This window comes from Rhinolophus sinicus, chromosome 8 (genome assembly GCF_057876585.1).
Source record: "Rhinolophus sinicus isolate RSI-liver-muscle chromosome 8, RSI-T2T, whole genome shotgun sequence".
Taxonomy (NCBI): domain Eukaryota; kingdom Metazoa; phylum Chordata; class Mammalia; order Chiroptera; family Rhinolophidae; genus Rhinolophus; species Rhinolophus sinicus.
Window position 1 is genome coordinate 67417604 of NC_142508.1, and position 14098 is coordinate 67431701.

General features: G+C 42.8%; 1 protein-coding gene across 1 annotated transcript in view; it reads left to right on the forward strand.

Annotated features, from left to right (window-relative positions):
- CDH11 (cadherin 11) overlaps positions 1-14098 on the forward strand; it is a 146392-nt gene that overhangs the window by 91991 nt on the left and 40303 nt on the right. The window contains exons 3-6 of the mRNA XM_074314783.2: positions 3373-3772; positions 8070-8364; positions 11029-11148; positions 12757-12924. Of these exons, the coding sequence (XP_074170884.1) occupies positions 3545-3772; positions 8070-8364; positions 11029-11148; positions 12757-12924 (811 nt within the window). The 5' untranslated portion in view covers positions 3373-3544. The remainder of the gene's footprint in view (positions 1-3372; positions 3773-8069; positions 8365-11028; positions 11149-12756; positions 12925-14098) is intronic.

Consider the following 14098-nt stretch of genomic DNA (forward strand, 5'->3'; position numbering starts at 1 on the left):
TTATATATCACATAGCCACATAAGCACTTACAAATAATGGGTCCAATGGATTACTTTTAGGAACAAGCTGGTTTTGCTGTTATTTCCAACAGAAGAAAAAAGATAATTTCATCTTTTCAACAAAGGGTTTATTGTTTATTGGTCATGTGGAAACCCAAGTTCATTAGTATCAAACTTGAATTTTTTTTTTTAACAAAGGGAAAAAAAAAAAGTTGCCATCTAGTTTCAACACTTTTAGTGTCAGAAATAATTGTGCTTTACAGAAAAATGGCAGCCAGAAGAAAGAGGTGCAGAAATATCAACTTTAATTAAACCCTTTCTTTCAAATACACTTCACAGTTTATATGCAAGAATAATTTATCACCGTGTGAATGAACACTTAATACTTGGCATGGTGTAAAATGGGCAGGAATCTTGTTGCACCATATGCTCGTTCCTTTCTATTTCTTGTTCTTGAGATTCAATGATGGAAATGCCAAGTTTGAACTTCAAGTACGTGGTTCACATCATATATTCAGCTTTTACTGATGGCCTGCTTTGAAGAGCTCAGTCAGTGGACATATAATTATGAATAAAATATAATCTCAGTCACTAAAATGCGTTCAGTCTGGTAAGGGGACAGTGTATGATGCAGAAGAAATACCGCACAATCTCTCACTGAGCTCTAACCGTGACTGTGAAGTTGGAAGCCACTTGTAGAAAATGGCACCCAATGGCTCCATTTCATAGAGAAGAGGCGGAGCCACCAAGCAGGGAACTGATGAGGTCCAGTGACAAGCTAGTGGCAGGTTCTCAACCATATCGCCAGCTTCCTGTCCGAACCCTCGGGATCTTCCTATCGCTTGACATTTCCTCATTTTAGGATCTAAGCTCTCCAGGGTCCCTCTCTGTGCTTTCCCACAGTCAGTTTGATTTGCAAGAAATAGCATTTGATGTATTATAACTGCCCGAGTCTGAGGGTGAAGCTGTTAAATGACGGCTCTGCCTTTTTAATAGTTCTCTCTCTTCCATATAGTCCCTTACACATACCAAAGTATCTGTCTACAATAAATAGTAAACTCACTATACCGTGAAAGGAGACTCACACAATACATCATAGAGTGGTACTGGTCACCTGAAAATAACTGCACATATACCTCCCCAGATACCATGTTGCCATATTACAAAGGAAACAGGCTTGGGTTGGTGAAGTCAAAGGCCATCAGAAGGAAAGGGATTCTGCACCAACAAATTAGAATTCCACCAATTCCCTTATTTTCTAGACTACTAAGGCTAGATGGCTGTGCCATCCCATGTAACTCTTATTCCTCAATTCTTCGCTTAGAGAAAGCACCTCACCACCCTCTTTTGGACATCTTGATCTGCAAGGCAAGAGCACTTCTTTCTGCTGAGTGAGACCTGCAGGCTTGGCTTGTGGCACTCTAGGGAGAGTGCGCCCAGTTCCCACTCTGTATCCAGCTCTATATGTGCACAGAAATTCTTGTAATGCCTGTTTTCAGATGCGTGCACGCAGACTCAGAGTGCCCAAGGTCTCCCCGATTGTAAGATATAGAAGTGGTTTTCCAATCCAGGTCTATCTGATCTCCAAATCTAGGTATATTCCACTATGCCAAGATCCGTCCTCCTTCCTGTTCCCCTCTCCCGCCCCGCCACCACTTCATCTAAACTAGGTAGCAAAGAATTAGATGATGGTTTTTATTCTTACAATGCTCAGGAATCTCACCAACTTCATTTAAACCCATCGGCACTGAACTGAAGTGTCATCCTCAATATTAATGTGTCATCCTACATTCCCAACAATTTTCTGAGAATCCCTCACGTTGGTGGAGGGTGGGTAGTGGGGATTGTCTGGTTCTGGGAACTAGAACTCTAACTGGAGTGTGGGTGGCACTCCAGTGGGAGAGGATGATGGTCCATTCAGAAGAAAGTGTGAGGTCCTAAGAGAGGGGAACAGGCAACGGAAATTCCTTAGGGGGAAACTAAGTTTCCAGCATTCAAAAGGCGAAGTCCTGTGAGGAAGCCCAGGACTCTGAGCAGAAGGGAAGGATGAGAGAGAAGAACCAGAGTGCTGGAGAGAGGAACTCGAGTGACTATACCAGGTTTCCTCGAACATAAGACCAGGTCTTATATTAATTTTTGCTCCAAAAGACGCATTAGGGCTTATGTTCAGGGGATGTCATCCTGAAAAATCATGCTAGGGCTTATTTTCTGGTTAGGTCTTATTTTCAGGGAAACATGGTATATAGATCAGAAACCTACAAGGATTATGGAAAGGTGTGAGCAGCTCATCCTTCCTACTGATTGTTGTTGAGTCATGGCTGGGGGTCAGGAACAAGCCCTTTGGCCCAGTTGGTAGGATGTGCTGTTTAATTTTGCTTCTCCTCATTGGAGAGAACTTATAAAGTATCCTTGGAAACACTGCTAGGTTAAGGTAGGATCATTAGCTTCTTGAGTGGACCCTTATCAGACAAGAACAAATCTTGCTCATTGTATTGACACTATAGCCTCCATTGAGCCACCAGTGGGAACCTGGCCCATTATTTCACTCACAACTGTTTTAGTGACCATCAGTGATTTTTCAGGACCTGCGCCCCACCTCCCTTTATCTAGCAGAGACCATCATTGCCTTCCTTCTTCCTTATTTCCTTCAGTGATGCTGGATATCTTGGGACATTCTGTGCTTGTGACCAGCTCTGGGCTTCGGGGCTTGTTAGTTCTCCTGTATGCACTTCCCATCTACGTTCTTCTTATCACAGTAACTCTCACATCAGTGTTGAGCCCAGCCATCTCCTCTAAGGAAGTCGCCCTTAACTGTCCCCACTCCCTGCCATCTCCATCCTCCGTCCCCATCAATGACTCCCATAATGCCCTAAGTTCCCCTATTACAAAAACATACCCAAGCACAATTATGATCAATAACATCAATATGGAGTGTGTACCAGCCGTTGTGCTGAGACTTAGGGGCAGCACTGATGCAATCCCCTTGCCCACCTTGCAATGAGTACAGGTGTCATCCCCATTTCATAAATGAGCAAGCTGAGCCCATAGACAGTCGTTGGCTTCCTGCAAACCCATATCCAGTAAGTGGTAAAAACACATTCCTGAGCAGCTGGATTCCACAGCACATTTTATCCTCATATAGACCTGAGGGATTTCTTTGTATTGTATGTGTTTCTCTCACTCACTGCGTGGTAAACTGCAAGAGAGCAGGGACTATTTCTTACTCTCATCTGCTTCCTTAGTACCCAGAGCCAAGTGCTCACATGGTCCAATGCGGGTAACAAAAACAAAACAAAACAAAAATACAGAATGGAGTTGAGATGAAGACAGGATAGACCCTGCAGCTAATCTCACCTTTCTCTCTGCCTGCAGAAGCCGACTGGGGAAGTGGGCAGCCCTGACGTGATGTGCTCAGCGAGCAGAGACATTCCATTCCCACAGAGGTCTGCGTGACACATCAGGGAGGCCACCATCGGCCAGGCTGCTGCACGGTTGGTGGAAGGGGTGACAGCTGCATTCTCCTGTGCCTACCACGTAACCAAAAATGAAGGAGAACTACTGTTTACAAGCTGCCCTGGTGTGCCTGGGTGTGCTGTGCCACAGCCAGGCCTTCACCGCGGAGCGGAGGGGCCACCTGCGACCCTCGTTCCACGGGCACCACGAGAAGGGGAAGGAGGGGCAAGTGCTGCAGCGCTCCAAGAGAGGCTGGGTCTGGAACCAGTTCTTTGTCATCGAGGAGTACACCGGGCCTGACCCCGTGCTCGTGGGCAGGGTAAGGCTGCTGTTCTTCAGTATTTATTTTTCTCCCTCCACCATTCCAATAGTAGAGTATGGCCAAAACAAACCAAAAGTCTAGACTGGAAAACACTAATGGTCTGGCCATCCAGAGAACCATAAAACCACTGTTCATATATCCTTCCATCCTTTTCTCTTTGACTTATCCATGTTAAGAACATTTCTGTTTTCCACTTAATGTTCTACCATAAGAACTCTGTGTTTTAACAGCTGTACAATAGTCTACTGAATGGGAATGGTGATTATTTAATCATTCTCCAATTGGGGGCATTTTCCTGACCACCCTTCAACCCCAACTTGGATGCCCCTTCGTGTACTCATAACCCTCTGTACTCCTTGTGTCATAGCCTTCCTTTCTGTATTACACATGTCTATTTGTCTGTCTTCCTCACCGGACCCTAAGCTGCTTGCCATCAAGAATAGTGGCATCTTGTGCCCCCAGGTCCTGGTAGTAAAGTCCAGCTTTGGGGAAGCCTCTGTAAAGACGTGATGAGATGAATGGATGTATCATCAGAATGGGTGGCATTTTATCCATGTTGGCTTAGGGATGGCAAAACCCGGTAGGGGTGGCTTGAGAGTCCTAGCACCACTCAGATTCGGCGTTCTCTGTGTACCCCCTCCAAAAAAAGTGCAAGGAGAGAAAGAGCCCAAAATATGATGGAAAAAATGGCTGCTCACTACCAGTTACGGTAAAACATGCAGCCGTCTTTCAGAGAAGAGAGGCACTAACTATGAGGAGATAGGTGGTCATATACGTCAGAACAGAAAGCCGACCATGTGCAGGTAGGTGGTGCAGAGCCAGGAAAATGGGAAACTAGGCCAGAAGAGTCTCTGAGCTCAAGAGTCTTAGCTAAGCAATTAAAAAAAGAAAAACTAAACGGAGTAGAGGAATGACAAAATTTAATACACGTGATTTTGAATTTACAGGGTAACATTGGGAGAGATGAAGGAAGGCTTCATGGAGAACATGGTAACTTGTGACCCGAAAGATAAGCAGGAATTATTCAGTAAAGGGTGAACAGGACAAGAGTAGATTTCAGGGGTGCTAATTTCTGAGCCTCATAAATTCTAATGAAGTTACCTTAGTTGGTCCTTAACACGAGAAATTCCCTAATTTATGAAATTGACATAGTTGGAGGAGGTGCATATTTGTGTGTCACTAGTAATGTTCAAGTTTGGGAAAGTGTTTTGTTGTGGTTGTTGTTTTGTTTTGTTTAAAGAGCTGTACCAAAGGAATTTTATTCATTTATACCCAAAATGGAAAGCTTATACCCAAAATAGAAGTCGATTTGGGAAATGGGAGCACAGGGAAATCATTGGCATGTAGGAGTCCCTAGTCGTGCATCGAAGAGATGGGCTGTGTGCCCAGAGAGGAAGAAGAGACTTCAGCCATGGCAGGGGCTGTGTAGCTTGAACAATGTGGGGAGCTGTGCATGAGTTGTTCTTAGAAAATCGAACCTCTGCCTTGGGGACTTTCTCAGCGGGAAGCAATGGGTGTGTTATGGTGAGGGGGTTGCCGAAGAGACGGGTCCTGGAGAGCCATGTCTGCATCTCCGTGGAACAAGCAGTTGCCATGCCTACTAAAAGGGAGCACGGGGAAAGGGCGGGGGGTGGGGAAGGGCAGTAGTGAGTGATGTTTAAAATCTAGGCCTATGAGAATGAGTGTGATGTCAGGTTGGATGGGGGGAAAAAAAAGAAAGTGCTTGGATCCTATGGATCTTTCTTTTGAGATATTGCTGATCTATAGTTCCCCACAAAAAGGGGGGATAGGCTAGATGACTTAGATGACTGGTTCCCTAATCACCTTTGATTTGATGACTTTCAAGGCTGAGTGATTTAAGATGCTCTGAAAAAGTGGAATTTGGCAGACTATGGACTTTCAGATTTCTTGCAGGAAGCACAGTCTGTGTCATGCTGTGCTGTGCAGACGGGAACCCATCAGTCTTCGGAGTTAGGAATTGGCTGTGTATGCCTCAGCAGCTGGATCCCTTGAGAGCATTGAATGGTCTTCCAAACTTTTTGTGTCAAATCTAATAAATACTGTTGTAATTGTGTATATCATCTTTGTTGGAGAGGGGAAAGAAAGGAATTTATTTTCAACTTTGAAATCTGAAAACAAGACAAAATTATGAGCAGTGTATCTAAATTTTTTTTTAGTTATTTGATTGTGAAATAATGTTTATTTAATTCCCAAGATTCTTGCCAAATTCATATGTACCTACAGGTACCCCCCTGTAGCTATTTGATGTTTCACTAAGGAGCTGTAGATCAATTAGATATTTTTTAGGAAATTCAAACAATACAAAAAATTTCAAAAAGCAATTATGTTCAATCTTGATTTGTGACTCTGGACAAGCTCTCGAGGCCTTGGTTTCATAATAATAATAATAATTAAAACGGCATTGATAATAGTAAGTGTAAAATAATATAATATGAGGTGTGATAAAAAATACAGTGAATGTTTAAATTAAAAAATTATTACAGTAAAAGACACATTGCCATTAATCCCCCTCAAAATACTCCTCCTTGCTTCGAACACACTTATCTCATCATTTTTGCCACTTTCTGAAGCAGTTCTGGAAGTCCTCTTTCATGAGTGTCTTTAGTTGTGCTGTTGTGGCTGCCTCGCTGTCCTGAATTGATTCAAAATGTTTACTTTTCATGATCATTTTGACTTTGGGGAAGAGCCAGAAGTTGCACGGTGCCAGATCCAGTGAATAAGGTGGATGAGGACACCCCGTAATGTTCTTATTTGACAGAAGTTGCCGTGCCAGAAGTGATGTGTGACATGGAGTGTTATCACGATGCAGGACGATTTATGGCAGGCTTTAAAACATACGTTCTCTCAACCGTAGCTCACACCCGACTGCACCAAAGAAGTTGAAACTTGTCACACCCTGTTACTAAGGATCAGTGTGCCATTTCCCATATTGAAGATCCCTGCCTTTCCATTGGATGACACTCAGCAGTGGCAGTCACCATATTTTTTGATCACACCTCATATTACTATAAAATAATAAGCTAAAGCTTTTTAGTTAGTACTGGATTTTCTCATGTAGTAAGTAGAATCAAGGGCTTTTTATCCTCTCTGCTGCTCTTGAAACCTATGAGAATAGTGAAAGTAAAGCTTATCTTTTCCCACAAAAGACATAATGAGAGTAGAGGAATTCAGGTTAAGATGAAAGCTGAAGAAATTGAGGTTGGACAAAAAGGGGGGGTGAGTTTATTGCTACACAGTCTCATGAAAGAGTAGCACCTGGGCAGAAAGGCACAGGGTGGGTAGTTAGACCTGGATCATTTCCCAGCCCTGCTAAGTGTGGATGTAGCAAGCACCGTCATTTCTCTGGGCGTGGTCACAGGAGGGGAAAAGCTAAGGATATTTAAAATGCTTCCTAGGGTCCGAGAAGCTGCGTATGGATCGGGCCATCCCTCCTCCCCATGTTTTATGACTAGACTGGGAGTCCTTTCCGGGCACCTCCCCAGGTCCTCATTCCCCATGTGTCACCAGCAGGGCTTCTGGAAAGGTCTGATCAGTGACTCGTTTGTCGTAACAAAATCCTGGAAATGTTAGTGTCTTTTAGAAGAGAACAGCTAAAAGAACTGATAATAACATCCTTGCAGTAGATGAGGTAGAGCTACATGTACCAATGTGGAACTGTCACACAAATTTATTCTCAGAAGAAAACAGGTAAAGAGAGATGCATGCACTGTAGCACTTTATTGCATATAAATAAACAGGGCATTTATGTATCCGTGTAGATATTCTGGCTTATGCATAGAATCCTCTTAGAGGATCCACAGGAAACTAGTAACCACATCGTGTCTGAGTAGGGAAAACGAAGGAATGGGAATCAGAACTGAGAAAGCTTAGTCATTGCATCAGTGTCTGTTGTTTTATTATTTGTAACATGCATATGTTTCTTTCAAAATGACTTAATGTTTATGTATATGTGTATGTATATTTTGTACGTGTACATGTATGTGGGGAGGAGGGCGGGAGAGCATGAATCTTAGAATTTAAAAAAAAGTCAGAGTTCAGGTTTGAGCCCTGGCTTTACTGCTCCCAGCTGTGTGACCTTGGCCATTATCTTCTCTAATGTTCCATTTCTTCCTTTGTAAAATGGGGTAGGAATGTCTCCCTCTCGTGGTGCGTGCGTGTGTGTGTGTGTGTGTGTGCGCGCGCGCAGCGTGTTGTAGCAAACAGCATGTAAGTGAGTGTCTCTCTCCCCAGGTGTCCTTCATGGAATTACAAGTCTCAATTTCTCTTTTTCTAGCTTCATTCCGATATTGACTCTGGTGATGGGAACATTAAATACATTCTCTCAGGTGAAGGAGCCGGAACCATTTTTGTGATTGATGACAAATCAGGGAACATTCATGCCACCAAGACACTGGACCGAGAGGAGCGAGCCCAGTACACCCTGATGGCTCAGGCGGTGGACAGGGATACCAACCGGCCTCTGGAGCCGCCCTCAGAGTTCATTGTCAAGGTCCAGGACATTAATGACAACCCCCCTGAGTTCCTGCATGAGACCTATCACGCCAACGTGCCCGAGAGGTCTAACGTGGGTGCGTACGGCGGGGGCAGGGGGCCCATTCTTTCCTGGTGTCTCCCAGGATGGGGGGGCTGGTGCCCGTTCTCCCAAATCAGGAAGTAGAACTTGTGCTGCATATTCTGTGCCATAATAACAAAGAACCGTTTTATTTGCCTAGTCTCAAATATGCAAAATGGACCCGAGGTTTTAAAATCTAAACTTAGAAAATATGAGGAAGTATGGAAAGGGAAGAACATGAATGCATCCAGGTCATCCTGGCTCTGGCACTTATTAGCTGTGTGACCTGGCACTAGCTACATTTGTGCCCTTAGCCTTAGTTTCCACCTCTGTAAAATGGGGATAACAGTTTCTAGTCTTGCAGAATTAGAGATAACATGCATGCAGTCACTAGAGCAAGTTGATGTTCAGTAAGTAATAGCAGTGACAATATTTATTGCATGCAGGCCTCGTGCTAATGAATTTACATGCACTCTTGCATTTAATTTGTGCCATGACTCATCTTTCCAGTGAGGTAGGTCCTATTTGACAATTTTGCAGATGAGAAACCCAAGCTAGAAATAGGTTAATTTATCCGAGGTCATCTGAGCTATTAAGTGGATCCAGAATACACCCTTAACCACCACACTATGTCCCTTCTATTAGAATAACTCAGAAGTAGGTAGGTCTTTTCATCGTGCACCAAGACAAATTGCATTGGAAAAGGATAATAATTCCCTGAAGGGTTTCTTCAGCTAGCCACCTTCTCCTGGCAAGAACTTTCGGTTGGCTTTATAGAATGCATGTGGTTGTGGTCTTTTGACAAACAAGTCTCATGTAAAGAAAGGTTTGTCTTGCTGACAGTGAGCAGGGCTGCTCTGATCAGGGAGTGGGTCTGGGTATAGGAGTCAGAGATATAGATAGAGTTCAGACGCATTTAAGGAACATCAGGGCCGAGCCACCCTGTTAACAGATGAGAGAAACCCAGTGCCCAGAATGTGAACCAACCTGCTCAAGACAGTGAGATGCAGAAGTGACCCTAGGACCCTAAGCTCCTTCCACTTTGCGTATGGAGCTTGTGATAAAAAAATAGTCTCCTCCTTATCCAGGGTAAGTCAAACCCTTCTCACACTTTATGAAAGCCAGGCTGAGCCATTTCTTGCCTTCTCTTCCCATTGCCCTGCCCAGCCCCTTAGTCTCTCAGGAGTCACCTGGGGATTTTAATGAGAAATAGCAGTCATCAAATAAACTATTAAACAGGGGACAATAGTGTCAGCAAGTAAGCTGGGGTGGGTGGGAAGCTAGTCACCAAAAGGATACTCCAGGGGAATTTTCATTGTTTCCACCTTTGGAGGCTCCTCAAGTCTTAGGGATGACCCCTGGACCTTGTGTCATGGCCTATGAGAGCAGAGTAGAGTCTGTTGTCAGACAGTACTGGGGTCGTATCATGGCCATGCCCCTGACCAGACAGGTGAACTCGATTTCTCCACTCTGTCTCAGTTTCCATTTTGTCATCGATAAAATAAGCATCATGTAAACGATGGTGAGGGACAAATAACATAGGTGTAAAATACAAAGAGTTGTAATGGACTCAGTGGAGTTGTAGGCACAAATTAAGCATAAAAAATTAATAATTTTCCTAGTTGTGCCAAGATGGGAGAAAATAGAGCTTATTTTCCTTTATAAATATCCATACCTAGAATAGTGCCTGGTTATGTGGGAACAGCTCAAAAAAGGTTGTTTGCAAGAAATAACGAATTACAGAAAAGAACTCTGGCAATAACCCACTTTCCAGAAAGCATTGCAAAACTTCATGTCATTCATACCCAATATCTCACAAGTGCAATGGATGTGAAAAGTACTGAGTTGAGGGACAGTGGCAGAATACATGAAATGTGCCCCACACAGTGCTTGGCACCGAGGAATTAGATCACTGCTAGTTCTCTCCTTCCAGCATCTCCACCTTCACTCTGAAGCCTAACACTTCATGCCCTGAGACACGTATGACCATCATGGAACAGAAGTTTTTCTAGGAAAAACAATCTCATCTTCCCTCAATTCCCTAGTTCCCTTTCATCCTGACCCACAAATGCTCGCCTTATATCTCACCAATGTCCACTGGTTTTTTTGCACATACCAGACCTGTTAGAGGCGGGGGAAGATGCAATTGTCATGCCACGAGGAAACAATATCCTGTACAATATTTATAGCCATAAATTAAAACGTATTAGCAGCCATTTTATTACATGCAAAGCAACAATAAAATGATGTGTTTGTTGCTCTGCTACAGAAGGAAGACTGCACTGTGTCCTTTGGTGAAAAGCAATTCATCATTAGCTATCCATTACTATACTCTTTGGGAAGATTTTCATTTAATTATTTGATATACTGAACATTTCAATTGCCTGGTTTTTAGAATGTTTTTGTAATAATGTTCATAGTATTATTTTAACTCCTAAGCATAGCAGGATGTACTATACATACAGAAAGTTCATTTTTAAGCTATGGGAATTAAAAAAAATAATAAACTAGGAAGGAAGGAAGATGATTTTGCATTGCGACCCTAGGAAAATTAAAGCATGCTGAATAATTGTGGCGCTGTCCTCGATTTTTAATTTGAAGGTGAAACTTTGTAAACTAGAAATATAGTTTGACAAGCTAAGGGAGGGCCTGTCACGAATGACTGTATTTGACTTTTAAGGAACGTCAGTGATCCAGGTGACAGCTTCAGATGCAGATGACCCCACCTACGGAAACAGTGCCAAGCTGGTGTACAGCATCCTAGAAGGACAACCCTACTTTTCGGTGGAAGCACAGACAGGTACAGCAGACTGTCACTGTGACTTGTGATGACACCCTGTGCATAAGGAGCCCAAGCCTGCGCACGAAACTTACTTGATTCTCCATTTTCTCAAATATGGAAAGGGCCACCTAACCAGGGTATTACGAGGATTAGACACTAGGCACATACCTGGCATCCGATGAACCATATTTATTAGTATTTCTGTCTGTATTTCATCATGTCGCGATGTCATCTGAAAATACAACTTGTATCTTAAAATTGTATCCTATAAGTCAACTTACATGTAAAGATTTATCTTAAAATATTTAAATTTGATCTTCAAATTCAACCATGGATCCACACAAGGAGACCATAGAATTTGAGGGCTGACGTAAAACTGGCAGCTCCCAAAAGCTTGCTTTGAAGGTCACGGGGCAGAGTGATGGGAGCAGGTGTTGATATTCAAGTACGTCTGGGAGGCAGCACTTTCTTATCTCCTCCAAGTAATTCGTCTTTACTATTGTAGTTAAAATGTATCAAATATATCTGTTTATATGTATATACGTAGTCTACCAATCTCTTAGTATTATTTCCACTTACCTATATAATCATTTATTTGTAGCCACTTTGCTTCAGATCACAATTTATGCAGCTATTTGCTTTGATTACATAAAAAGCATTTGCATTTAGCCTTTCCAGATTAATCAAGGATGAATGTGGGGCTTCATTTCAACATTTGAGATGATAAAAACTGGTAGAGGAACTCTACTTCTAACTTTCTTTGTCTCAGAGGCTCATGGTTAGGAGCCACGAATCTAAACCTACCAAATCATTTAACAGATAAGGAAAATGAGCCCCAGTGTATTCAAGGGTGTTTCTGAGAAACATGCTAACATTACGGGGTAAAAGAGGGGTAAGTGCTTAAGGCTTCTATACTGGTCTTTCTAGTTCCAGTATAAATATTACCATATCCACAAAAGAAAAAACTTGCATATGTGCCCAAGAGATTTAAGGGAGTATGGTTTTCATATAAATCATGTGCTAATAAGCAGGGATCATGTAGAATTCAATCATTAATGTATCATTGTTATCCATGATTGATGGTAGACAGTAAATGTTTGTATAAGCATCATGCATACTTTTAACCCATTTGGTACATTCTTTTAAAAAGTAATATTAGCATTGTAATGTATTGCATGAACTATATGCCTCCTTTTAACCCAATATGAACCAAGAAATGTTTCTAAGAATTGCATTCAGGGAGAGACTTTCAAAAGATTCTGCCAGCCGTCCAAAAGCATGGGTTTAATCATGGATACCCATGCTGTGGGCCCTCAAATATTTCAGTCTTTAAGATATTTAAGTGTTTTACCGGAGAATAATGAGGTTATTACTAGCATTTACAATGCAATACGTACAACACATCCAATTTTAACGCTACCTTAACCATTACGCCCATTTGCTAGAACATACATCTATACGATGCTCCAGGTATGGCCGCCTTGGGTTCTAACCACCCTGTTGAAGTGACTTTCCTGTGAGGGCTGGTGCTGGCTTATTCATCTTTGCATCCCCCATGCCTGGCACTCTTTCTGTTGTGACATTGTGACAAATGAATATCTGGGGTGTTTCTGCTCCCTTGCCCAGGGATCATCAGGACAGCCCTTCCCAACATGGACCGGGAGGCCAAGGAGGAGTACCACGTGGTGATCCAAGCCAAGGACATGGGTGGCCACATGGGGGGACTCTCAGGGACAACCAAAGTGACGATCACACTGACCGATGTCAACGACAACCCACCAAAGTTTCCGCAGAGTAAGTAGGGGGGCTTCGCGTTCACTTTTCAATGATGCCACAGCCAGCTGTCTTCTCTGACCCATTCCTGCTTACTCAACTTGGAAGGAATCGTCTAGAAAAATGGAGGTTCTTCATAGCATTCTTGCAAAAGGCAAAAACAAGACAACCACAACCACAACTAGAACACTGAAATACAGCAGAGGTAGTGGGAGAAACAGGAGATGTAAAAAGTTCCATGATCTGAGAAACAAAAAAAAAAATCTATTTTGCCAGTTGGGTATTTTATTAGATGCTAGTGATGTGATTTAGTAGTGAACCTTTCTCTGGCTTAGTGTTTTCATTTCTAACCTGAATACAACCATACGTTATCTATTGCTATGTAATAGACTAGCAAAACCTTTGTGGTTTAAAACAATACTAATAGTTTATTTTTGTCATGAGTCTGCAATTTGGGCCAAACTTGGAAGAGACAGCTTGTCGTTGATCCCATAGCATCAACTAGGGACCGTTTGGCTGGGGCTGGAGGATGTACTTGCACTATGGTTCACATGGCTCGTGAGCTGGTATTGGCTGTTGGTTCCTCTCCATAGTAGAGTGCCTTGGACAGGTTCTGAAAGCAAGACCTCCAAGGACACCAAGCAGAAACTCTATTGCCTATTGTGATCTAGCTTTGGAAATCCCGTAGCATCATTTCCACTGTTGTCTTAAGACTGCCCAACTATAAGTGGAGTTCTTGTAGACCCCACCTTTCAATAGAAGGACTGGCAAAGTCCTGTTAAAGCACCAGCCTGTGGGATGAGAGAGATTGTTTTGGCCTTTTAGGGAAAGTACTATCTTCCACAGGACCTGATTCATAGGATGTTAGAACTAAATGAGCGAGTCTAAAATCCCACAGTGATGCCTGGCATACATTGTCAACAAATGTTAGCCATTATTATTATCTGGGGGGGGGGGGGGGTTATGGTCCATTTACAAAATCTATAAAATTGCTGAGCGAAATAAGAGAAAATGATTTTGAAAGGTTGCTATTAATAATCGCAACGACAGTAACTACTGTTGTTTAATGAATAGTCGCTACTATTGCACGTCTCTGCAAGAGCCTACGTTTCACAGATACAGGCCACAAAAGGTGCAGTAAGTTACCCGAAGAATGTGGCAAAGCCAGAATTTGGACCCGAATGTGTTTCTATAC